We start from the raw sequence: 25,934 nt of genomic DNA on the forward strand, positions 1-25,934 counted from the left end.
AAAAGGCATTACTGCCATTAAAAGGCAATAAAAAGCACACAAAGACAGGGGTTGGTGTCTGCTGCTCACTTCTGTACATCGGATGCTCAGAATATGGACTCAGTAATACTACGGCATAGGTGAAGAAGAGGCTATTCTAAAAAGATGGTTCTCAGCAGATCGTGAGTGCCGTTTTTTTCTTTGTCTGTACTTAATTGGAAGTTAGGCTAAAACCCAATTCTAAAGTTTACAGCTGAGTCATGTTGCTAAAGTGAAGTACCACTGGAATTTCTATAAAATCAGGACTTAGCAGCAGTAACAAAGTGTGGCTCAAATATCTACAGACATCTCTACAGTGCAACAACACCTTCAATTCATGGGGAAAAAAAAGTCTGCCTGCCACATTGCCAGACACCACTATGGGAATTGGGACCTAGCCATAGAGAAATGGTTATTGAAGAGATTTTTTTAAGATAAGGAATAATATATGTAATTTATATCAGAAAAAGTAGAATTTTTAAAAAGTTATTTACATGGAGGAAATTAAACATATGTGTACACATACATATACCAAAAATACATCATTTAGACTATATATAAATGTATATAGCCATGCCTCATCCATGAGAATTTGTTCTATGTCCCATACCCAAATCCATAGATGCTGAAGTCTCTTGTACTGAATGCCTTAATTTTGCATATAAGTTACATAAATATTCCTGCAAACTTTGAATCATCTCTAGATTACTTATAATAAGTAACAAGATAAATGCTCCATATGAACAGCTGCTGTACTATGTTGTTTGGGGAATAACAACAACAAAAAAATATGTATGTGAGCAATACAGACAAAATAACCCTCTCAAGGGTTTCTGAGCTGTGGTTGATGGAATCTGTATACACAGAGTCCCCAGATAGAAATATATATGTGTGTATGTATGTATGTGTGTATGTGTGTATATATATATATCCTCAGATATATAACTGTATATACAGATCAAGCCAAATATTAAAATATTAGCTGTTCTTTCCAAATGGTAGAACAAGCAATTTTCTTTTTTGTGTTTTCTACACAGTCCCCCTCCCCCACCCCAATAACCAACAGAAATTAAAATTAGTCTTGTAGTCAAGGGGGAAAGTACCTTAAGATATTAAAGCCTCTGGTTTAGAATCTCATTAAGATGATTTCCTAATTTAAAATTCATTCTGCCAGCTATGAAGAAATGAAGACAATCAAAGCCTACACACTCAAGCAAACACTGAAAACTGTCACTCTAGATTACAGAAGGCTGTGTCACAATCTGTCACCATGGCAACGTCTCCCACTATAATTGTCTACTCTTTGCTAATGTCATACTGATCTAAAAAGGTACGTTTTTCTGCTCCAACAACTTACTGACATTTTGTCTATTTGGCAAAATAAGAACCCCGAGGAAAAACAGCTGAGAATGGTGTGATTGCCCTCCATCACTGGCATGGCCCACGGTAACATCAAGTCCCACACGTGAATGAACCAAGCTTTCTGGTGAAAACTCTAATCACCGAGAGGCCTTCTTCACTTGTATTTACTGTAGACCAGCGACACCAGGTACTATGCCACAACAGTGCTCCTGGGTACCACGGCTCCTCACTGAGACCCACACTTGTCCGTCTGCACGAACACAAACCCTAGGGTTGACAGCTGGACTCACGGCATGGGTCCCGCTCCCCACATACCTCTCGGACATCAAAACTTCTCTTAAGGTTCGCCCCGACTATGCCATACAATTCATCGGCGGGGAATAAAGGCTCCTCAGAAGGTTCGACGGTGACCTACAGACGTTTAGGACAAACGCACTGTTTAAAGACAGGATTCGGGTGGTTTGGGCTAAATTACTCCACAGGGAAAGGAAAGACAGAAGGTGTCCTACTCACATCCAATTTCTTCTGATAATTGAGACTCCTCACAACCTTCCTTGTTAAGTGGAGGGCATGGTGGTCGTCCAAGGCGTAGTGGTCAGTGACCCCAGACTTTCTGCAGAGTAAAGCACACTCTAGTAATCAAAGCCTGGAAAAGGAAAGTCAGTAAATATCTTAGGTCCCAAATACCCTCCCTAATCTAAGGATGATCCAGCACCTTTACTTCTTAAACACATAATTAACGCCAATCCACTTGATTTCAAATGGCCCCGGCCAAAGAGCATCATCCTTGTCTTACAAAGAAGAAAATCAAAGATACAGAGACTAAGTGTCCTGCCCTAGGACCAGCAACCACTGCTGCACTGGACGCTCAGGCCTTGGATTTCTCACTCTGGCCTTCTGCCAGACCTCAGGACTTGTTCACAGGACTATGGAGGTTCATTCTGTACACCTTAACAGAATGTTATGTGAGCCCAGCTGCCGCCAGTGGGCTTGCACAGCATAGTTACACGACGCAGCAGTAGCCAGGGGTGTGGGTGTCCATAGTGGTCTCTCCTCTCTGAGACTGCCAAGCTGCCCTCCTTCCAAGTCCTACAGGAGAGTCAGCTCTCGCTTCCAGTAAACAAAAAGGCTTGAATACACTGCCCCTTGGACGGCAGGTAAAAACGGAAACTGATCAAGCAAGCGGCTCTGTGGTGTAGGCTGTGGGAGGTGTCAGTCAATTTCAAGTGGGGCATATGAGGCATGAGCTTGGCGCTGGGGTCAGTTCTGTCCCAGTCAGTGGCTTGTTATGCAGGTACACTAGAGTTTGCTCTCTTCTCCTCCTTCCTTCCTTCTTTCGTACAGCTGGAGTTTATTAAGAAAAGGTTTTTCTGGGGACTGGAGAGAAAGCTCGGCAGTCAAGAGCACTGGATGAGGGTCTTCCAGAGGACCCAGGTTTAGTTCCAGCACCCACATGGCAGTTCACAACAGTCTAACTCCAGTTTCAGGGGACCTGATGCCACCTTCTGGCCTCCATGACAGCAAGGATGCCTATAGTACACAGATATACATGTAGGCAAAACATTCATATACATGAAATAGTTTTTTTAATTAAAGTTTTTAATTTAAGATTTATAATTCAGACATTAAGGGGCAGTACATGCCCAAGTGTGGGTATGGGCTTCCTAAAAGACAGTTGCAGGCTCAGTGAGTAAAAACACTTGCTGTACAAGCATGAGGACCTGGGTTCCAATCTCCAGGACGCACAGAAAAGCAAACAATATAAACATCTGTATTCCCAATGCTCCTACTAAGAAACTCAGGAGGCCGAGACAGGAGAATCCCTGGCAGCTTGTACCAGATAGTTTGGCAGATCAAGAGAAAAATAACAAAGGGCCCTTAAACAAGTCAGAAGGCAAAGGCTCACACTCAATGTTGTCCTCTCTCTGCTACACATGCATCATGCACATACGATTACACTCACACGCATAAATGTGGGAAAATATACATTCAAAGGAGAGAGAGAGAGAGACAGACAGACAGACAGACAGACAGACTTGTTAATACAACACATGTGAAGTCAAGCTGGGTGTGGTGGTGAACACCTTTAATCACAGCACTCCAGAGGCAGAGGCAAGTCAAGCGGATCTCTGAGTTTGAGGCCAGCCTCATCTACATAGTGAGTTCAGGACAACCAGGGCTACATAATAGAGAGACTCTGGCTAAAACAACAACAACAACAACAACAAAAAATACCCCAAAAACATACAACAGTAAAGTCAGACAAAGATATATAACAGGAAAACCCCCACAGAATTTGGGTTCATTGTATGGGTAAGCCATTACAAGCTGTTTTGATGTCTTGTCTAGGGAAGCTGTCCAACTCTGAGGAGCCGTTCTGGCATCCTAAATAAGAACAGAGACCACATGTACTCCTCCAGAGCACACACAGCAGCCCCTTCAGCTCCCAAACACGGTTTACAACCCAAATTAGTTCACAGTGCTTCACACAGAATGGCGCCTGTAATTCTGGCTTCTAGCTCCTCCGTGACTCAGTAGAAATGAAGAACTCAGCAGAAGGAAGATTCTAATTCAGCCAAACTTTAAAATGCAATGCCTTCCTATAAAAGACGCCTAAAATTTGCCTGAACAGGAAAAAGACATCTTAGATGAGACACTACATAAATCCTTGTTTAAAATTAACTCTTAATGGTGACTAAGCAGGTATAAATGTGCTTTTAAGATGACAGAGAACTCAAAGAAGTTTTCCTTTTCAATTGAGACAGGCAATCAGTCCTTAGCCACCTAAATTCTGGGATTACAGGTGTGCCCAGCTTTCACATTGTTATGTTTTGTGGATTTTATTTATTTATTCATTATTATTATTATTATTTGTGGGGTGTGTGTATACAAAAACACTCATGCCAAAGCCCAAAAGCAGAGGCCAAAAACAACAGACTTTGAGGAGTCTGTTTTCTCTCTACCATGGTTCCAGGGCTAGAACTCAGGTTGCTGGCAAGTTCTACTACCTGCTGAGCCGTCGAGAAGTAATGTTAACAGATATTTGATTGGAAGGTTCTATTCCAATCTTTACCTTATTCATGAGCAGATGGGCCTCAAACTGGTTCCTCACCTCATCTAAGTCACAACAGTAATCAGGGACACAAACTAAATTCCAGCATCCATACCCTGAAACTCGACAGGCTGCCTACAGTCTTTCGCTTTTAAAACTGTCCAAAGTTTTACAAAAATTAATGCCCCCCACATACTATCTTCCTCTCTTTCTCCTGCCAGCAAACACAAATCCATTTTGTCCTATGCCCTAATTTACCCTTATTCACCCTCAGCCAGATTTCTCTAAACAGAAACATCACCCCAGCCAAGCAGATCACCTGACGGTCTCATGTAACAGTCAGAAACTGGGCAGATGCACCGCAGCACCACCCTGAGCTCCCAAAGCTCAGGCAGCGTGGGTCTCCAAACACTGCTGATGACACCAATTCCACCCCAGGATGTCTTGAACCATTTTTCTTCTAGCCTTTAGGTAAGGCTGGATGCATGTCTGCATACTTATTTTGTAAATGCTTAATTCATTTATTCCTCTTACCTGCTTAACTAAATTATAAGTTCGTGAGGGCAAGGACTAGTCTGAATTTTTTCTATATCACTAATAATGATGCAATCAATCAATCCTCAAGAAGTGCTGAATGAGAAAGGAATGAGTGAAAACCTAAGATGAAGGTCCTTTAAGCTAGTCAACAGGTATGAAAGGACAGGAAAGAATTCTTTCATTCTAATAGGAAAGAATCCATCCTTTCTCTCACCCCAGATTCCTCCTAAAGTCACCAGGATCCTTCGGGTTATGATGGCACAGAGCAGGACTTCCTATACCAGATGGTCAGGTCTACCTGCCCTTTAGGACACAGAGCTGGACCCCTTCTCTGTACACATTTAAGGAAAGGTGAACTGTACAGTTTGAATTAAGTGCCACATCACCCCTCACAGCCATATGCCTGCTAGGCAATCTCTCAAACACGCCTAACTTCTCAGGCTTACAAGAATGTTTGATTCCTCCTGCTCCCATTTCAAATCTGCTCCCCTATCCCCACCCCATTGTCTCAATGTTGGGGGATGAAATCACTTCCTCTCGTTGTCGTTGTCTTTATCATCTCATCTCCTGCATCTTTTACAGGTCATCTATCAAGTCCCTCAGTTACCCCCCAGAAAATAAAATCATGCCTGGAATATAGCAAGCATCCAAGGAAGGTTTGTTAAGTTAATAGGAAACTGCCTCTCAGGCGTCAGTGAAAAGCTGAGGTAGTGTGCTTGCTTTGGTAACACGTATACTAAAAATGGAATGATATGGAGATTAGCATGGCCCCTGTGCTGACAAGATGGCTCAGAAGATAAGGGTGCTGAGCCTGAGCACGTGAGTCAATTCCCAGAACCCGCATGGTAGAGGGACAGACGAGTTGTCCTCCGAGTTCCATATGTGCCTCCATGGCATGTGCACACCCATATACATGAGTGTGTCCACATATGCATGTGGACAAACACACAATAAGTTTTCTTTTTTTTTCTTTTTTTTAGCAGCTAACACTCCCACTTGAAACACAGTTCCAGAGTCCAGAGAACTAAACCCAGAACAGCAGACTGGGAGTAGACGAAGTAAAAGTTCCTTTAAACAAACCAAACCACCACCGATCCTGAGAGGAAACATTGCTCCCGCCTTACCTGCAATGAAGGTCAGCACCTCCAAGGTCCTCAGCAGACACCTCTTCACCAGTAGCTGCCTTTACCTACAAGGATAAAAACCACAGTGAGACAGGTCCACTGGTGATACCAAATGTGGTACTAACAAGCATATCGCCTAACCTGACTGCACTACATCCTTCCTTCCACAGAGCTGAAGACCACTGTACTTTCTCATTCCACCTCCAGGCAAAGTGGGAGAATATTCTCCCAGCCTACAGACGGGAAATCTAAGCCCAGACTCACTAAGAGTCGCCCACAGCTCCTGTACAAAGATGCATCCTGAGTCGGAAGGCGGTGGTGCATGCCTTGAATTCCAGGACTCCGGAGGCAGAGGCAGGCAGATCCCTATGAGTTCAAGGCCAGCCTGGTCTATAGAGTGAGTTCTAGGACAGCCAAGGCTACACAGAGAAACCCTGTTTACACACACACACACACACACACACCTAGAAGCTCATCCTCTTCTTCATGATGCTTCCCAACACACCTTAAAGCCTTGGAGTTGTGAGCACTCCCTTGATTTCCTGTGATTCCCTTCTTCGCTCACCCACTGGGTGAGAGCTCTCACCCGGCCTGCGGGAGTCCTCATGGTGATGACACCCTATGGTATTAATTAACTAAGCGGTGCTGGCTGTGGTGGTTTGAGAGAAGATGGCCCCCAAAGGGAGGGGCACTACTAGGAGGTGTGGCTCTGTTGGAGTAGGTGTGGCCTTGCTGGAGGAGGTGTGTCACTGTGGGAGCGGGCTTGGAGGTCTTCTTGCTCAAGATGCTCAGTGTGATGCGCAGACCATTTCCTGTTGCCTGCAAGATGGAGCACTCTTAGCTCCAGCACCACGTCTGCCTGCACGCTGCCACGCTCCCTGCCATGAATGGACTGAACCTCTGAACTGTGATGGAGCCACCCCAGTTAAATGTTTTCCTTTAGAAGAGTTGCTGTGGTCATGGTTTCTCTTCACAGCAATAGAAACCCTAAGATACTCGCCTATCCATGGTCCAAGAAGAGAATTCCACTTACATGTCTACCTGCTACTTTTTGATCTATATTTCAGCAATCTGTGCATATTTCTCTTACCAGCTCTATATTATGGGTTCCTTGAGACAGGGTTTCTCTGTGTAGTTTTGGTGCCTGCCCTGGATCTCTCTCTGTAGACGAGGCTGCCCTCGAACTCACAGAGATCTGCCTGGCTCTGCCTCCCAGGTGCTGGGATTAAAGGCGTGCACCACCACCACCTGGCAAAACCCAGTTATCTTTAAAGTGGGAAAAAAAATTCGCCTACATAAGTCACCCAAATCTAAGATCCAACAGGATGGAGCCAAATGAAAACCAATCAATTAATCAAGAATGACTTAATTACTGCCCAAGAAACGACAACAAGAAAATGAAAATCACTAAGTACTAAACGCCAGCCTCATCTGGTGGGAACTGATGGCTGACTCCTACCTCGCTGGGTTGACTAATCTGTTTCTCAAGATAAAAATTTTAAAAAATTTATTAAAACAATGAGGATTATTTTAATTTATCTAAGATACACACGGGGATGGCTATTCTTCACTGTGTCAAAAGTTCGGTTTTAAATACCTTTCCACAGAGAGAGGCAATTCAAATCTTCACCTTCAATTATCCCACTTTCAGAAGTCAAACTGTTTCTTTTTCCAAGAAATTCAGTGCTAAATGGCTTTCAGTCCACAAAATAACTAATTATAAGAAGTGTCTGAATATTCAAAGTCATAAAGAGATAAACAACAGATACACTATATTTATTCTCAGGGCTCTGACTAATTTCCAGTGGAGGGAACTAGGGTTGTCATCAGTTAATATTTATTGAACACCCACATGTTGGATGCTGTGACAGGTACAAAGATGAAAAATCAGAAACAAGGAAAGTTATCCATTCTAGTAAACAGCAGGTCAGGCAGGTAAAGGAACCACAAGAACAAAGAGTCCCTCCAACCCCCATTTGCTCCAACCACACTAACTTGAACGAACAGCACCTGAACCCCCTCTTCAATGCCTTTTCCCAACTGCCTACAGACAAGTGTCAGGATACTAACTTCTCCAATCTATGGGGCTTCAGAGTCTTTCTCCCCTAAACAGTCTCTCATGGACCACTGACAGAGGTCAGATCTGGAGAACTTCCGGTTTCCATGGCTGCTGAATCAAGTGAAATCTGATTCCATGGGTAGACCTGGATGAACTCTTCTAAAACATCGGGTGTTGTTCCAGCACTATATGCCACGAATCCTCCCAACGGAAGTTTTCAAATGTCACTCATACCTTCATTTGGGAAAGTTCGTACTCCTCACAGTGCAAAGGTAAGAGTTGAGTACATTTTCTACGCCCGAGCCGATGAGAGCTTATCACCAACAGCGAGAGGAATGGTAACAGGTACGAACACTAGCATCTAAAGAACACTGGGGAGTTAGCACAGTGAAAGTACCAGCTCCTTCTGGTCTACCTCATCTTCCGTTACTGTTATTAGTAATCACATGGGAAACATCTACTTTGCGTGAACACGAGTTCTTACTAGTAATGGCCAGGCCTTGAGGTCTACCGTTTTAAAGCACACATTTCAGAGGCTTTTCTGGTAATCACAAAATTGTGCAGCCATCTCCACTACCTAATTCCAGAACACTCCATCATTCCCAGAGGAAACTCCAACTCAGCAGGGGCCATTCCCCGCTTCTCCTCCCTCCTTGGCCCTGACAGCCACTACTCTACTTTCCATCTCCATGAATTTGGCTCCCTTAAATATTCACAGATGTGGAATCACGTGTGTGTGTGTGTGTGTGTGTGTGTGTGTGTGTGTGTCTCGCGTTTCCCATCCACACTGTGAAGAACTTCATTCCTTTCTATGTCCGAACAGTGTCTTATTGCTTCTGATCCTCCTGCCTCTACTTCCTAACTGCTGTGAGTACAGTTGTGTGCTATGATATCCAGCTCAAAATACCTTCTAGAATAGGCCAGGCATTTAACACTCTCAAAAAGCCAAAGATGTTTCTCCTACCATGTTTCTTCCACTCTACATTTACTCTGTCTTCTCCAGAATTTCATTATGTACACGGAGGCACACAAATAATTATTTCCCAACATGTTATCCAAAATTAACACTATATATATATATATATATAAAGAACCCAGAATGGTCAAATTCTTTTTTTTTTTTTTTTTTTTATTTTTGGTCAAATTATTAAGAGTCAAAAAAGAGAATAGTGGAACTGGACATGGCACACACCTTTAATACCAGCAGAGACAAGTAGATCTCTGTGAGTTCAAGGCTAGCCTGGTCTTCAATGAGTTCTAAGTCTGCCAAGTGTGTCCCTGTCTCAAAAAAAGAAAAGAAAAGAAAAAAAGGAAGGAAGGAGGGAAGGAAGAAAGAAAGAGAGAGAGAGATAGAGGGAGGGAAGAAAGGAGAAAGGAAGGAAGGAAGGAAGGAAGGAAGGAAGGAAGGAAAAGAGAACGGTGGTTGCCAGGCAACAACATCAGGGAGCATTTAATGGATTTATGTTGCAGCAAATAAAAAAAGGTCTAGAGCTGGATATGGCAACATCTACATGATAATGCAAATAATGTTACTGAAGCAAGTAATTAAGATTTATTAGACAGTAAATTTAATTTGTGTGATGCACTATACTCACCATATTTTTAAAGCACAGAATAGTTTATGGGTCTACATTTAACTTCAATAAGTCAATAATCAATCAACCAAGATACTATTCTTACCAAGGGTGGTCCAGCTAAGAAGATGGTACCCTGCCTTCGTACGATGATGTTTTCATCAGCCATTGCAGGCACATATGCGCCTCCTGCCGTACAGGAGCCCATGACCACAGCTATCTGTAAGAGAGGCAGAGACAAGCCCTGAGATGAGACTCCAACAGGAAACAGTGTGGCATTGGCACAATGTCCCTACAAACACTGCAGTGCCTGGGTGCTACCAATAGCTGATCCCTGGGCTTCACTTCAGAAATGGAGTCCTGAGATGGTTCTTAGTGTGTAGCCCAGGCTAGCCTAGAACTCATGATCCACCCATCTCCTGAAAACAGATTCCAAGGCACACATCATGCTCGTGACTAGGAGTATCTCTTTGGTTGTTGTTTTAACCTATGTGTATGTATATGTGTCTGTCTGTGTGCATCCCAAGTGTGTGAGCAGGCACCTGCAGAGACCCGTGGAGCTGGAGTTGTAAGTCTGTGAGCACGCTGGTGTGGGTGCTAGGAGCTGAACTCAGGTCCTCTGGAAGAGCGGCAAATGCTCTTACCCACTGCGCTATCGCTGCCGACTCCTAGAATGGTGTCTTGACCTCTGGTACAAAACCATTTTGCAGGGCTTATGTCACACTCTTACAAACATATAGACGAAGAGCCTATCAGGAGAACGCTGGCCTGATAAACTGGTCTGAGAAAAGAAACCTAGCACACACTCACCTCAATAAAACTTCCTCAGAGGGGAAATCACTTTATATAAATAAATAAGCTCATGGGGACATTGAAATAATTCTTTGAATGAATGTTATTAATATTTTGTGCTAGCACAAACATAGTACCTTCTAAATATACAAGTAATGTTAACATTTAAAAAGTTCACTCAAATGGCTGAGTTGGCAAAGTGATCCCTAATACCCATGGAAAAAAGTTGGGCAGGGTTTGTATCCCTGGATTTCACTGCTCCACTGGTCCAGTCAAATTGGTAAATTCAATGCAAGTGAAATGCCTTGCCTCAAGAACTAGGAAGATGGCGCTCTGGCGAAAGTGCTTCTACTCAACCAAGTCTGAATTCCCAGCACATCAAATTCACAATGCCCAAGCGGGAAGCCAGGCATAGTCATGGATGTGTTCAACCCCAGCATAAAGGAGCGGATCCCAAGAACTTGCTGGCCAGAGAGCCTAGCTGAAATGGTGAGCCTCTGAGCTTCCTAGTTAGTAAGAGATCCTGTCTCAAGGCAGAAAGTCAAGGAAACAACATAAAAAGACCTGATGTCCTGCTCTGCCCTCTGCATGTGTGAGCATGAATTCATGCAGACACCACACACACACACACACACACACACACAAATGAATGAATGAATGGATGAATGAATGAAATAGAGAATGACCAAATATTGACCTCTGGCCTCCACATATTCATGCACACTTGTGCACGAGTGGGCACATACACACACACAAACACGTAAGTGTCAGCGACCACGTTAGGGGAGCTTCAATCAGCAACGGAGTTTATGGAATACAGCCCACCGGACAAAGTTATGACGGGTACCTCAGAGGTAAAGCCCTGGGGGGAATGTTCCCAGAATGCCCCTTCCTTGCTGCTTCTGTGTTTCCTGCTGTCCTGTTCCTGCTATATTTGGTGGGATTACTCTGTGAAAGGATCCCACTGTATCCAGTATAGTGTGATTGTTTCATGGGACAATCCCACTCCTCACCGGGCAACCTACCTGCAGATCATAATGAAGATGATTTTTATACGAGCAATGATGCTGAGTTAGATCTATGATTTAATTGAACTTTCTGAGTTTGCCTAAAAGATACTGATGGCTAAGAGAGTTAGTGAAGGTGATCGGGGAATGCTCCAATAAAAGGTACAAAAAAACAAACAAAAAAAAGGGTTGGGGATTTAGCTCAGTAGTAGAGCACTCACCTAGCAAAGCCCTGGGTTCAATCCTCAGCTCAAAAAGAAAAAAAAATAAAAGGCAAAATTGGGCTAAAAGTCACCTTCGCCTGTGAGGTCTGCAGAAGGTGGAAAGCCACAAAGAAGTCTCATGCATTATAGACCCATGAATTCTGCCTGTGGAAAAACAGGCTGATGATCAAAGAGAGCAATTATGTCCCTAGACCCAGGGTTAGGCCCGAGTTCCCTGGTCATGTAACTTATGGAATTAATCACAGGCCCTGGTATCCATCCTGAAAAAACAAAGTTGTGAAAGGAAGTTAAATGACCCTATTGTGTACAAAGAAAAAATAGGGGTTGGGGGTTTAGTTCAGTGGTAGAGCGTTTGCCTAGCAAGCAAAAGGCCCTGGGTTCGATCCTCAGCTCTGGCAAGAAAAAAGAAAACAGAAGAGAGAGAGAGAGAGAGAGAGAGAGAGAGAGAGAGAGAGAAAAGAAAAAATAGATGTTTAGCTAGACCACTTATTTAAAGGATTTGTAGAGTAGAAACAGGATAGAAATCTGCTTTACTGAAACCATAAACAGCTGTCTGCTAGTACAAAAGGAACTGGCTGAAATATACTCAGCTTGCTTAAAACTTTGTTAATCAATTCTAAAAGAATCGTTGCTTTGGGGTGAAGAGAAATGTTTGACTACTTGTGGGCTTCTAAGGAAAACATGTAACTTGTGATCCTAATGTGATTTCTTCCTGTGAAAAGATTTTAATTTGTTTCTGGAAAACACATAACTTGTGGTTGTGAGGTAATCGCTTCTTGCATAAAATTTTTGTCTTAGGAGGTATAAAAGGGATAAGAGAAAAACGAGATATAGTAGAAGGTAAACAACAGGAAAGATATAGAAGGAGAATAACGAGAGAGAGAGAGAGAGAGAGAGAGAGAGAGAGAGAGAGAGAAAGGAGGAGAAGGAGGAGAACAACAGGATAGAAGAACAGAACAGAAAGAAGAATAGGAACAAGCAACAGAAAGGAAAAAAAAATGAAGAATTAAGCTTTGGCCCCCAGGAAAAAGTCTCCTGTGTGTACATGCAGGTGTGCCCACATCACATCTCCTCTCCAGTATCTCTGACCTGTTGAAAGCTGACCTTCCAGTAGCACATAAGCATGCACACACACACACACACACACACACACACACACACACACACACACACACACACACACACACACACACACACACACACACACACACACAGACACACACACACAGACACACACACACACACACAGACACACACACACACAGACACACACACACACAGACACACACACACACACACACACACACACACTAAATATAACTTTTAAAATTTAAAAATACAACTCTTTAAAAAATTAAAAATCATATAGAAGCTGGGTGATACTTACAAGGAGTTAACAATGATGTTTACACGTGGGTGTTCAAAAGCTTTCCATTTTAGAAAAAGCTTAAGAAAATCCTTGCTCAAAGATTAGTATGGCACCAAGAATAACGTAAGAGTTTAGCTAAATACCCATCAACAGTAATAAAAATACCACCAAAGAAAAATAAGTATAAAATGGATCTTTTAAGGTGCCACATAAAGCCAGGTTTTGTCTCTGATCTCAATATTTCATCGACTTACCTTATATTCACACAAGCCGATGCTCTAGTGAACAGCACACCACACTAACATTAAGCTCAAAGGACATGACAGTGAGCAAGCAATTTTCCAACTATGTGGTCATCAACAAAGACTTTTTCCTTTTATTAAATGTTTTGTGTTTGTTATTAAACTGTCTACATTTAATTGTCAACATAATAGAGCAGTGTTTTTCCCTTCTCGTTTGGTTTAACAATCGCCCAGAAGTATGCTTTCAAGATATCTACAGCTACAAAAATCCCTTCTCATACACGCAAAGCAACATGCATGGTAGCCAAGTTTACGATAGCAGACAGATCTCAGCGGCCCACCACGTGAGTGAGAAATGAACCGTGGATGAGTTCATTGTTAATATCTAAATATGTTCATGTAAAGTGAGGCAAAATAATAAAATAGAAATGCCAACACACTAAATTCTGGGCCTTTTGTAAGGGTCAACCAGTGGGTCGTGACCCCTCTAGGGTCAAACAACCCTTTCACAGGGGTCACCTAAGACTGTGGGAAAACGTAGATATTTACATCACGATTCATAACAGTAGCAAAATCACAGGAAGTGGCAATGAAAATAATTTTAGAGTGGGGGGGGGTGCGGTCAGCACAACATGAGGAGCTGTATTGAAGGGTCGCAGCGCCAGGAAGGTTGAGATGCACAGCCCTGGGAAAGCAAGGAGAGCTTTACCCTGTGCTCTCCACGACAACACTGTCTTCAGCTCAGACTATCTCAGTGCTCCAGAAGGAAAAGGCTCGAGGAACTTAGAGTGGAGCTGCAGTGATGTAAGATTCTAAAAGAGAACAGTTTTCAAAAATAAGACCTAAAAAAAAAACAACCCCACCAGGCAGAGTGGAGTTCCAGGAAAACAACAAGAGAGCAAAGAGAGGATAGAATAGCAACTGTCAGCCAGTGCAGGGCATGGGTGGGGGGGGGAGAACGGCCCCAGCTCTCCCTTTAAGGGGTTTATATAGGAAAAGTTTACATGCAGCTTGGGAATGGATGAGGGGGGTAGGGGTGAGCTAAGCATAAGGTTACTAATTGCTAACAGGACTCAGGGTATCTATAGAGACGTAAATTTTTACTCCCTATGTCCTGCTCTTGTTGACACATTCAGATTTATTGTTCCAGCCCTACTCTCCTCTAAGGTCAACTTCTGGTCAATTGAGTCCATTACTCCCCATATCTTGTTTTTCCAAGTCCAGGATACATACTTATGGTCCCAGCCTTAAGTTCAACTTCTGATCACTTCTAAAACTGCTGGTCAGCAAATACTTTTGGAGGAGGGGCAGGGGAAGCATCTCTTAAGATGGCTACTGATTTTTCCCTTTCAATACCTCCCTTGGTAGAATAAAAGGGTGAGAGGGGAGAGCTACTGAGGTAACAGACGACCCCTCAGTTAAATGAGCAACAGACCAAGTAGTAGCACCTGACTTCAGGGACCTCTGTCATATTGCCTGGGGCATTTCAGATGCATCTTCTCCACAGTGCCCCTGCACCAAGGACATCAACCATGAACCCTTCTGACACCAGCTAGCACATGCTCAGCAAAGGGCAGGTGAGGCTGGCAAACTTCTGAACTGGCCCCCAGTCATCGCTGCTGCCGGTGTCCCCACCCAGTGCCATCCCTCAGTACAGCGGACTGAGACCACTCCTCCCATTTGCAGCCTCTCTCTCATCTGCCCCCTTTCTTGCTTTGATGACTGACGCCAAGTAGCAAGCTGTGACATGCTCTGAGAAGACCAGGATAGCCCTCCAGCCAATAGCCAAGATGAACTGAGGGAAGCCTGGAAAGAACCAATTCGGTTAACAACCACATGCTCGAACTAGGAAGCAGGCCCTGACATCAAACTCTGGGTTCACTGTACCTTGTGAGACCCTTAGCTAGGTAGGCCCAGACTCCAACCCACAGGAACGAGATAATAAACGTGCATTGTTCTACACTGCCAAGTTTGGGGATAGTATGCTCTAGAACAATAAATAAACCATTTACCTTGGCCTAGGCACGTGGCTCTGTGGTTGAGTGACTTGTCTACCATGAAAGAGGCCCTAGTTTCAATCCCCAGAACTGAAAAAATAAAAATAAATAAAATAAAAAAAGAACTCTGTCTCAAGCGACTATAACGGAGGCACATCTGACTTCTCTAGTGAAGTTGAGTGTCGATCAATGGATTAAATGATGAGAAATGCCAAGTTAGACAATTTCATCATTAGGCAAATGTATCAAGGAACGGAATTCCACAAACAGATGGCTAAGCCTGTATGTAATACAATCTCAGGACCACCTTACCTGTGAAGTCCACCATTAACCAAAACATCATCATGATGGAGAGAATGACCAGACTTTCTATTCCGCTCTTCAAAGACTCCACCTCTGAACTATTAATCTACGGTAGACATGGAAGACAAAGACCAAGTAGGATCCTGCACCATCGGGGAGATGCAGCCATACCGTCCCAGTAAATGAAGGAGACCAGATACAAAGTTACAGGAGATGGTCACTCCAGTCCCACCCGGAGGCAAAGGAGATCTGTGGCTGGGAGGACCGACAGGAACAGAGAGTGATTGCTAATGGGAAGATAAAAATGTAATAAGCTTGATCCAACTCAGTGACACCCAAAAACACTACTAAAATTTCAGTCAATGGATGAGTGTATTTTCACAATGCTGCTATATAATTTAAAGACACAGGGTAGGAGGGATGTCAGACACCCACTTCTGACCTTTAAGGGCACTAGGCACATACACAGTACACAGATATACGTGCAGGCAAAACACTCATGCACAGAACTTAAATAATTAAGTAAATAAATAAAAATTCTAAAAGCACAAAAAAACCTGCAAGCATTATAGTTACCATGCCCATAGGAATAAAAATTCTCAAATGTTTCATCAATAACAAAGAAAGCCTTTCTAGTCACAAGTATTTTAAATTTATTTATTTGTTTATTTATTTATTGCCAAGTGCTGGGATTAAAGGCGTGCGCAGCCAACGCTGCCGCCACCCACCCACCCCCCGGCTAAATTTATTTTTTAAAGATATTTATTTATTTATTGAGATGGGATCTTACTATGCAGCCCCAGCTGGATTAAAATTCAATACATAGACCAGGCTAGCCTCAAACTCATGGACTTCCCACCTGCCTCTGCCTTTGAAATGAAGACTGGGATTAAGGGTGTGAGCCATTCATTCATTTGTTTTTATGTATGTGTATGGGTGAGTTTTATGTGCACTATGTGCATGCAAGAGCCTATGGAGACCAGAAAAGGGGATCAGATCATCTGGAACAGGCCTTACAGGTGTTTATTGATGGCTCACCCATCTTTCCAGCTGCTTAATTACAAGTATTTAAAGTAATGAAATTTTAATGCTATGAGAGCCGACAGCTGCTGATAATAGCAATAAAGATGAACAGAACACAACAGAGATAAGCCACCAATAGACCAGTCAGCATCACACAGGCTCATCGTTGAGTTCTGCGTTGCTTGTCACCCACAACACGATGCAGGGAGGACATGTACTGGAGCATCCTGACACTCCATCTTCTGCTCACAGGACCCAGGGATCCCAGAGTGCAGCTCCCAGCCCAAAGTGTGTCCTTGTGCATATCCCATGCAAGGCCACTCTGGGATCCAAAGCATCTGGAACCATAGAGAAAATTCTGCTCCACTCTCCACTAAGAACCAAAATGCCATAAAATGCATGGCTACACTATGAGGTGTGGACTTGGCTTGGGTTGTAGGCATATACATCAGCAGTACTGTGCCCAAAGAGACATCAAGGGGACCCTCATCAGGACAAAGATGAACTACAAGAACTCTGAAGGGCAACAATCCCCCACCACCAGAGAGGGAGCCTGCTGTGTGATAGAGATAAAGAGGAGGAAGAGGAGGTCAAGCATGACTCTATGACTTATGAGCAAGAAAGTAAGGGGCGGCCATGGATGACAGCCATGGATGCACGTAACCCACAGAAACCCGTTGTCGCTTCCACAAGCATGGTTTCTGAGTAACAGAAATAGGCTGCTGCAAACCACAGCCAATCACATGGAACTCTTCAGACAAATCCATTACCCTCCAGGTCTTGCCCGGGGAAACAGAGACTGGTTCTCATTATAACAAAATAAATTACAAATGAAGTCCAGCAGGCAGCTCAATGGAAAAGGGGAAGGCTTCCCAGGGAGGTCCTATGCCTCATTCTGCAAAACAGAGAGGGGGATAAATGCAACAGAGATGGTGATAAATGCAACAGAGACGGGGGTAAATGCAACAGAGACAGGGATAAATGCAACAGAGACGGGATAAATGCAACAGAGACTGGGATACATGCAACAGAGAGGGGGATAAATGCAACAGAGAGGGGATAAAGCAACAGAGAGGGGGATAAATGCAACAGAGACGGGGATAAATGCAACAGAGGGGATAAATGCAACAGAGACGGGGATAAATGCAACAGAGAGGGGGATAAATGCAACAGAGAGGGGGATAAATGCAACAGAGAGGGGATAAATGCAACAGAGAGGGGATAAATGCAACAGAGAGGGGGATAAATGCAACACAGAGAGGGGATAAATGCAACAGAGAGGGGATAAATGCAACAGAGACGGGGATAAATGCAACAGAGACGGGGATAAATGCAACAGAGAGGGGGATAAATGCAACAGAGACGGGGATACATGCAACAGAGACGGGGATACATGCAACAGAGAGGGGATAAATGCAACAGAGAGGGGATAAATGCAACAGAGAGGGGATAAATGCAACAGAGACGGGGATAAATGCAACAGAGACGGGGATAAATGCAACAGAGAGGGGGATAAATGCAACAGAGAGGGGATAAATGCAACAGAGAGGGGATAAATGCAACAGAGAGGGGATAAATGCAACAGAGACGGGATAAATGCAACAGAGACGGGGATAAATGCAACAGAGACGGGGATAAATGCAACAGAGAGGGGGATAATGCAAACAGGAGAGGGATAAATGCCATCAGAGAGGGGGATAAATGCCAACAGAGACGGGGATTAAATGCACACAGAGAGGGGATAAATGCAACAGGACGGGATAAATGCAACAGAAGAGGGGATAAATGCAACAGAGAGGGGTAAATTGCACACAGAGGGGATAAATGCAACAGAGACTGGGATAAATGCAACAGAGACGGGATATTGCAACAGAGATGGGAAAAATTATTTTTTTTTTTTTTTTAAGCAACAGAGAGGGATATAAATGCACAGAGAGGGATAAATGCACACAGAGAGGGATAAATGCCAACAGAGAGGGATAAATGCACAGAGAGGGTGGATAAATGCAACAGAGACGGGGATAAATGCAACAGAGAGGGGATAAATGCAAACAGAGAGGGGGGATAAATGCAACAGAGAGGGGAAGAGTCCTGGGACTGAATGGGAAAACCACTCAAAATGTGTTTCCTTTTGCAGCCTCCCATCTTGCTCCCCTTTCCATTCAAAGTAATTGTGAAAAGCAGACACTGTCCATATCATATTGGTTCTGTCTTTACCTGAAGAACCTCCATTAGAAATAAAAGTTTCAGGGTGCACATCCCAGCTGAATAGCTGGCCAGAAGTTCAGGTCATTGTCACCCACATTGCTGGATCAACACTGCTAATTCTGAGGTACTTGTTGGTACCCTGCACCAAGTTTTAAGGACACACAAAATGCAGGAAGTCCATCTTACCCAGAATGCCTCTTCCTCGACCTTTTTATCAGACAGCCTCAATTTAGAGAGCCTGGATGTCACCAGACACACTGCTTTCATCTCTCCCAGCTTCTACTCATCTGTATGGAAATGCGTTTTTAAAACAACGACGTCAGCTTGTTTAAGCCCTTCAGAACGATCACAGATGCTTGAACAAGGCAGACAATGAGGTCAACTTCAAAAATAATGAGCTTCTCCCAAGGAGAAGGGAAGGTGGAGGTAAGACACAAGAGAGGGAGCCCTGATAATCATCTAAAAACCTTCAAAATTTAGAGCAAATAGGGAAAAGCGCAAAGGGGTGGGGGGTGGGGGAATGGGAGGCCTGAGAAACTGCACCCGCACACAGCTAGATAAATGAAGCCCTTTCAACCGAAAAGATCTTCTAGTCAAAGCAAACACACCTTGCTGCTGAGGCACTCAGGAGAAAGAAGAGGCTTTCTACACCAAAGATGGACTACAGCAACTGGACTATGGCTGGCAATCAGCCCCAGACATAAGAAGCCAGCCACGTGAGGACAGCGGACTGCAGGGGCCAGCCTGAGCATGCACATGGCCGCAGGGAGGCTTCAGATAGCCTTTAGATAGCAGCTCAGAAAGGCTGGACTCCAATCTCAGAGGTCTTTAAGCTTGAGTAGACTCGGGGTTCCCCACCCACCATGCAAGTCCATGAAGGTGAGTGCCTACTGCAACCTGTCAGTGTGTTGGCATTTGTTTTACAGTTACAAGGAGACATCTTTTAATAAATAATAGCATGTCCCACTTCAGGAAAATACATAAAGATATAAAAATTCATCTGCTATTGCTGTAATCCCAAAGAACCAGCAAAAGTATGAGAAATCAGCCAGGACCCATCTAGAGAGAAGAATTAAGAATAGCTGTGGAAATTCAAAGAATGAAAAAGATAAATATTTTGACCTAAAAAAGTCTCCTTTCTTTCAAAGCAAAATTCAAATGTTAAACCTGAAAGGTATGGATATCTGTCAACATATATTTCTAGGAATATACAGGAAATAACAAAGATAAGATTGTAAGAGATATATTATTAGAGTTAAGTGGATAAATAGATCTACAATGGGCAAGGTTAATAACTTTAAATAAAAAAATCTTGGGGTAGGAAATAGGAGAAAGGTAATTACTGATCATTGTCCAAATGCATAAATAACATATCTTAGTCTGTTCTGTGTTGTTATAATATAATACCTGAGACTGGATATTTTACATAGGAAAAAATGGTTTATTTGGTTCAAAGTTTTGGAGGGTGAAAGATTAGGTACCTGATTTTATAATTTTTGTTATTTATTTATGTGAGGATGTCAGATCTCCTGAAACTGGAGTTAAAGACAGTCGTGAGCTGCCATGTGGGTTCTGAGAATCAAACCGGAGTCCTCTGGGAGAGCAGCCAGAGCTCTTAACCACTGAACCATCTCTCCAGCACCTGGTGAGGACTTTCTAATGACATTATGTCAGGTGGCATCATGGCAGAAACATGTGACAGGAAGACAGGTCACATGACAAGATAGGTCACAAGAGACCAGAGGGGTCCATACTCATACTTTAATAATATAAAATCTAAAATCCATTCTCACAGAAATCAGTCCACTCCAAAAATCCTGCATTAATCCCTTTTGGGGGCAGTGCTCCATGACCGACCCACCTTCCACTAGACCCACCTCTTGAATATCCACCACCTCAGCACTGCCACTGTGAAGACCAGGCTTCCAGAAAAGTCCTTCGGTGGACAAGCCATAGCCAAGGCATAGCACTGCAGACAGCTGCCTTTAATCACTCCAAGCCACGATTTTAAGTGACAAAATATAAGGGGCTGGGGATGTGGCTCAGTGGTACAGCATGAGGACATAGGTTTGCTCCTTAGCATTGGGAAAAGTGGGGAAGAGATGGGGAGAGGGAGGGAGGGAGGGAGGGAGGGAGGGAGGGAGGGAGGGAGGGAGGGAGGGAAAAAAGGAGAGGAAACCAGTTCATGTGTTAGCATTTGTTTTAACAGTTACGAGGAGACCATCTTTTAACAAATGCTAACATGTCCCACCTCAGGGAAATTTGTGAAGATATAAAATTTCATCTGATACTACTCTAATCACAAAGAACCAACAACAAAGGATGAGAAATCAGCCAGGACCCACCTAGAGAGAAGAGTTAAGAACAGCTGCGGAAATTCAAAGAACGGGAAAGATAAATATTCTGAACCTAAAAAAGTTTAAGTAAGGGGGAAAAGCCAAGAATCAGGACGGACGTCAGAGTGCCAATTCCACAACAGGAAAGGAAGATCGGAACTTGAGAGACGGCTCCACGGGAAGAGCACGTGCTGCTCTTGAGGAGAACCTGTGTTTGGTTCCTGGCACTCACAGCCACCTGTAACTCTAGTTCCTGGGGATCCGACACCCTTCTCCAGAGGCACCAGGCATGCGGGTGGTACACACAGATACACAAAGGCACTCTCACATACAGTCATAGGAAGACAGCACCAAGCAGACAAGCAGGGACAGTAGGGTGCTCAGGTCTGGTTGAGCCAAGAGAGAGTCTAGAAACCGGTGTCTCGTCTACTCTCTCATACAGCCGCTCAACACTTCTGCCATGAGATGAGGGAGGGCGATCTTCGCACACCAAGTAATCTGTCCTCATCTGGACACCGGCTGGGCGTGTCCTTATCCAGTTCAGTTTTGACACTATCTGGAGGCAGTACCACGTCCTGCCAGACTGTCCCCACCTCAAATGCCAAGCGCAGGCAGAAGCACCAGCTTCAGGCTTCCTAACTATAAACTGAAGGAGCTCTTACTACTTCCTCTCCTTGTGTTTAATATGCTAGAATGGCCCACAGAACTCAAGCAAATGCTTTACTTCCGCCTGCTAGTTCATCAATACAGGCCACAGAAAACAGCCAGAGGATGGTACACAGGCAGGGCCTGGAGGATCTCTGAGCTCAGGAACCTCGTCCTCATGGAGCTGAGATCTGCTATCCTCCGGGCACGCAGATGTGTGTAACAAGTGGGAAGCTCTTGAAAGCCCCATAGGGATTTATGGTGATATTTTATTTGTGCTGAAATGTGATTTTATGTGTATGTTAATAAAGTTGCCTGGGGATCACAGCTAAGAGCAAGCCATTTAGCAGAAGTCCAGCGGTGGTGGCACACGCCCTTAATCCAATCACACGGCAGGCAGAGTCTCTGTGTGTTCAAAGACACAGCCAAGCGGTGACCCAAAACCTTTAATCTCAGTACAAACCATAGAGACCTGGAGGTCAATATAGACAGGAAGTGACGAGGAAGTCATGTGGTTGGGTTTAGACCCAATGAGAAGGCAGAACAGAAAAGCAATAAAGAGATAGGGCACAGGAAGAAGGTCTCTCGGGGAAGGATGGCAGCGAGTGGTAAGATAAGGTGGTCTTAGCTCTCTCTTGGCTACTGCTCCATCTCTGGGCTTTTAACTCTTTATTTGGCTCTGTGTTTCTTACTGAATAAGACCGTTTAGAATTATATCTACAAGGATTTGCAGGAAGGATTAGTATGGCGGCTTCATCATGCAGACATAAGGGAGCATCTTTATTCCCAGCCCCTCTCCTCCAGAAGATCAGAGGGAGAGGAGCAGGTCGTCAAGTTTCAGATCATGGCTTGATCTTTCTGGTTGCCAATCTCCATCAGGAGCTGCCTCATTAGAAGAAAGGATGCTCTAACTGCCCAGGAAAGCCCAAGGGATTTAGCAGCTTTGTACCAGGAATCAAAAACCAAACATGAAAACAAAAGATGTTCCTGGCATCCTTATTGACCAGGGTCATAGGAGTTCTGTCTTAGGAATGGGATAGAGACCAAACATGGGAACCCCAAGCTTTTCTTAACCAGGAACCAGAGGCAGAAATCACACACACTCACACACACACACACCACACCACACACACACACACACACACACACACACACACACACACACACACACATCTATTTCACACCAAGGCATTAGCAGAAAACCTACAGAGACAGCAGAAAACCTACAGAGACAGCAGAACCCTGGGGCTTGGAGACAGAGATTGGGAGGGCCAAGGGCCCACACCAGGGGACAGGCAATGACTTGAAATTTTATTCAATTACTGAGGACGGGTCCTTGTGGGATTGGAAGGATAGAGTAAAAGAGGAGGAATAAGGGAGCTCAGCATGAAACTGAAGAGTTTGGGGAACCAAAAGCTGACACAAAGAAGCTGCACAGTGAGGGGCCTCTGGGGTGGGGAGGTTTAGAGGGGAGTGGGGCCAGGGCTGAAAACCCTGGTCTCTGGCCCCCCTTAAGAAGGCTGTAATCTGCAGGGTGATGGTGGCGGCGGCGGCACACGCCTGTAATCCCAGCACTCGGGAGGCAGAGGCAGGCGGATCTCTGTGAGTTCGAGGCCAGCCTGGTCTACAGAGTGAGATCCAGGAAAGGCACCAAAGCTACACAGAGAAACCCTGTCTCGAAAAACCAAAAAGAAAAAAAGAAGGCTATAATGGAGAACAGAGGACAGTGTGTGCAACTGGCTGGCTGCCTTCTCTAGATGTCACACTTACCATTGATTTAAGGCCACCTAGGGCGTCTAGAAACACCTCACCTCATCTCACAGTCCTTCAAGTAATCACATCTAACAAGACCCTTTATAGTGACTTTATATTCACACACCCTGAGAACGTCAAGGAAATAAAATATTTCAGGCTTATAAATGAAGTCCCCACAATCCTCTTAAACAACCCCCTTTTCTCTCCTTCCTCCACCACACTGTTCAGAGTTGAGTGTGCCAGTCTCCAAGCACGCTTACACACAAGCATGACACAGTCATGCACCCAATTGTCAAACCCACGTGCACTGGCTCTACATTTACCTTACAGCTCTCTCTCAAGATAGCTTTGGGGTTTATTTCTTTTCTTTCTTTTTTTTTTTTTTAAGATTTATTTATTTATTACGTGTACAGTGTTCTGTCTGCACATATGCCTGCAGGCCAGAAGAGGGCGCCAGATCTCATTACAGATGGTTGTGAGCCACCATGTGGTTACTGGGAATTGAACTCAGGACCTCTGGAAGAACAAGCAGTGCTCTTAACCTCTGAGACATCTCTCCAGCCCGGGGTTTATTTCTTGATGCATACATTCTACTTCATTGGTTTTTAACAGCAAAACAACACTATGAATCTTCTAATGATGCCCATGAATTCATTATCTTTTGCTCTGATAAGCAATGTTGGAATGAACTTATCTCTGTGTCTCTTTACCCATACACTACAGTTTCCCCTGTACAAATAGATCAGTCCTAAAAAAATAAAAGACTTTTTTTTCAAACCGGTTTTCCTTAGGTAATTAACATTCATTTTAATCTTGGTTTTTGTTTGTTTGTTTTGTTTTGTTTTTTTGAGACAGGGTTTCTCTGTGTAGTTTTGGTGCCTGTCCTGGATCTCATTCTGTAGACCAGGCTGGCCTCGAACTCACAGAGATCCACCTGCCTCTGCCTCCCGAGTGCTGAGATTACAGGCGTGTGCCACCACTGTGCAGCGGAGGTTTTTTTTGTTTTTGTTTTTTAAACAAAAAACACATTTTGACTAATGAGAAATTAATTACCTGTGTGATATTTTCAGAAGACATAATTGCCTGATTATAGAATATGCGTCCAAAGTGGTCCCGGTCTGGAAAGGTGTCTGCTTGCCGGGGTAAGTTGGCCCCTCCCGAGTCAACTGCATGAGGAAAAGGAGAGGTGAGCACACTCAAGGAATGGCCACAGCTAATCAGACCCATGAAGACCTAAGATAACTAGATCACTCTCAGTCACAAAAGCTTGCCCACTCCCTCGGGAGTCTCCGATCCCAACACAACCACAGGTTTCCTCCCAACACTGTTGGCTTTCCAACCTTCAATCGAAACTCCACATGAACTGCTCAGGACACTGTCCCTTAAAGAGCAGCCAAAGACCCAGAGAACACCATGAATTCGCCAGTGGAACTGAAAATGCATCTCCCTAGACCAACACAAGAACCATTAAAGGATTAATGGGTAATTTGCACGTTGCTTCCTTGTACTATTTCTCGTTTTCATTTGTCTAGATTTGATTTTTTTTCTTTAAGTGGTTTATTTGTATGGCTCATGCTGTGATCCTCCTGCCTCCGCTTCCTAAGTATCAAGACTGGTTTTACTACAGATTGAAGTAATGGACTAGAGTGCTTGCCATCACTCAGGATGACCAGGCATGTGAAGCCAGCTTGGGCTATATACAGGGAGACTTTTGTCTCAAAACAGATTTTTTTTTTATTTCACAGTTGTGCAATTATGAGATCAGAGGTGTGTTTCCTGGCCATTCTAAACACCTCCCTAGTTATCAAATGAGCAATAGTAACCATTTCACATAGCTATGAGGAGGACGTGAAATTATGAATGTAAAAAACCTTTAGTCCAACATCTACTCTGAGTGTACAGAATAAATGTTAAAAAGAAAAACAAGAGCTGGGTGTGGTGGTGCACACCTTTACGCTCCTAGCTCTCAGGAGGCAGAGACTGGAGGATCTCTGTGAGCTCCAAGCTAGCCAAGACTACACAGACCATGTGTCAAAAATTAGAGAAACAATTAGAAGTTAACTAATCCTTCACCCAACTATTATTGCCTACAGTCATTGTCTTTTATTTGAAAGATTTATTGATTGATTGATTGATTGATTGATTGATTATGCATACAGAAGAGGGAGCCAGATCTCATTGCAGATGGTTGTGAGCCACCATGTGGGTGCTAGGAATTGAACTCAGAACCTCTAGACCTCTGGAAGAGCAGTTAGTGCTCTTAACCTCTGAGCCATCTCTCCAGCCCAATCACTGCCTTTTATTATT

At 43.9% G+C, this 25,934-nt stretch overlaps 1 protein-coding gene and 1 non-coding gene across 3 annotated transcripts in view; one reads left to right on the top strand and one right to left on the bottom strand.

The window, feature by feature from the left end:
- The window catches only part of Mccc2 (methylcrotonoyl-CoA carboxylase 2), a 69,574-nt gene that overhangs the window by 15,915 nt on the left and 27,725 nt on the right, over positions 1-25,934 (bottom strand). For both annotated transcript variants that reach the window (XM_036207170.1, XM_036207171.1), the window contains exons 6-10: positions 24,681-24,793; positions 9,833-9,946; positions 6,094-6,158; positions 1,894-1,993; positions 1,696-1,791 (exon numbers count right to left, since the gene is read on the bottom strand). In XM_036207170.1, coding sequence (XP_036063063.1) covers positions 1,696-1,791; positions 1,894-1,993; positions 6,094-6,158; positions 9,833-9,946; positions 24,681-24,793 — 488 coding nt within the window. The remainder of the gene's footprint in view (positions 1-1,695; positions 1,792-1,893; positions 1,994-6,093; positions 6,159-9,832; positions 9,947-24,680; positions 24,794-25,934) is intronic.
- Positions 12,073-12,147, top strand: Trnaa-agc. The gene has a single exon. It is a non-coding gene; the product is annotated as a tRNA-Ala (tRNA).

Source organism: Onychomys torridus, chromosome 15, assembly GCF_903995425.1.
Source record: "Onychomys torridus chromosome 15, mOncTor1.1, whole genome shotgun sequence".
NCBI lineage: Eukaryota > Metazoa > Chordata > Mammalia > Rodentia > Cricetidae > Onychomys > Onychomys torridus.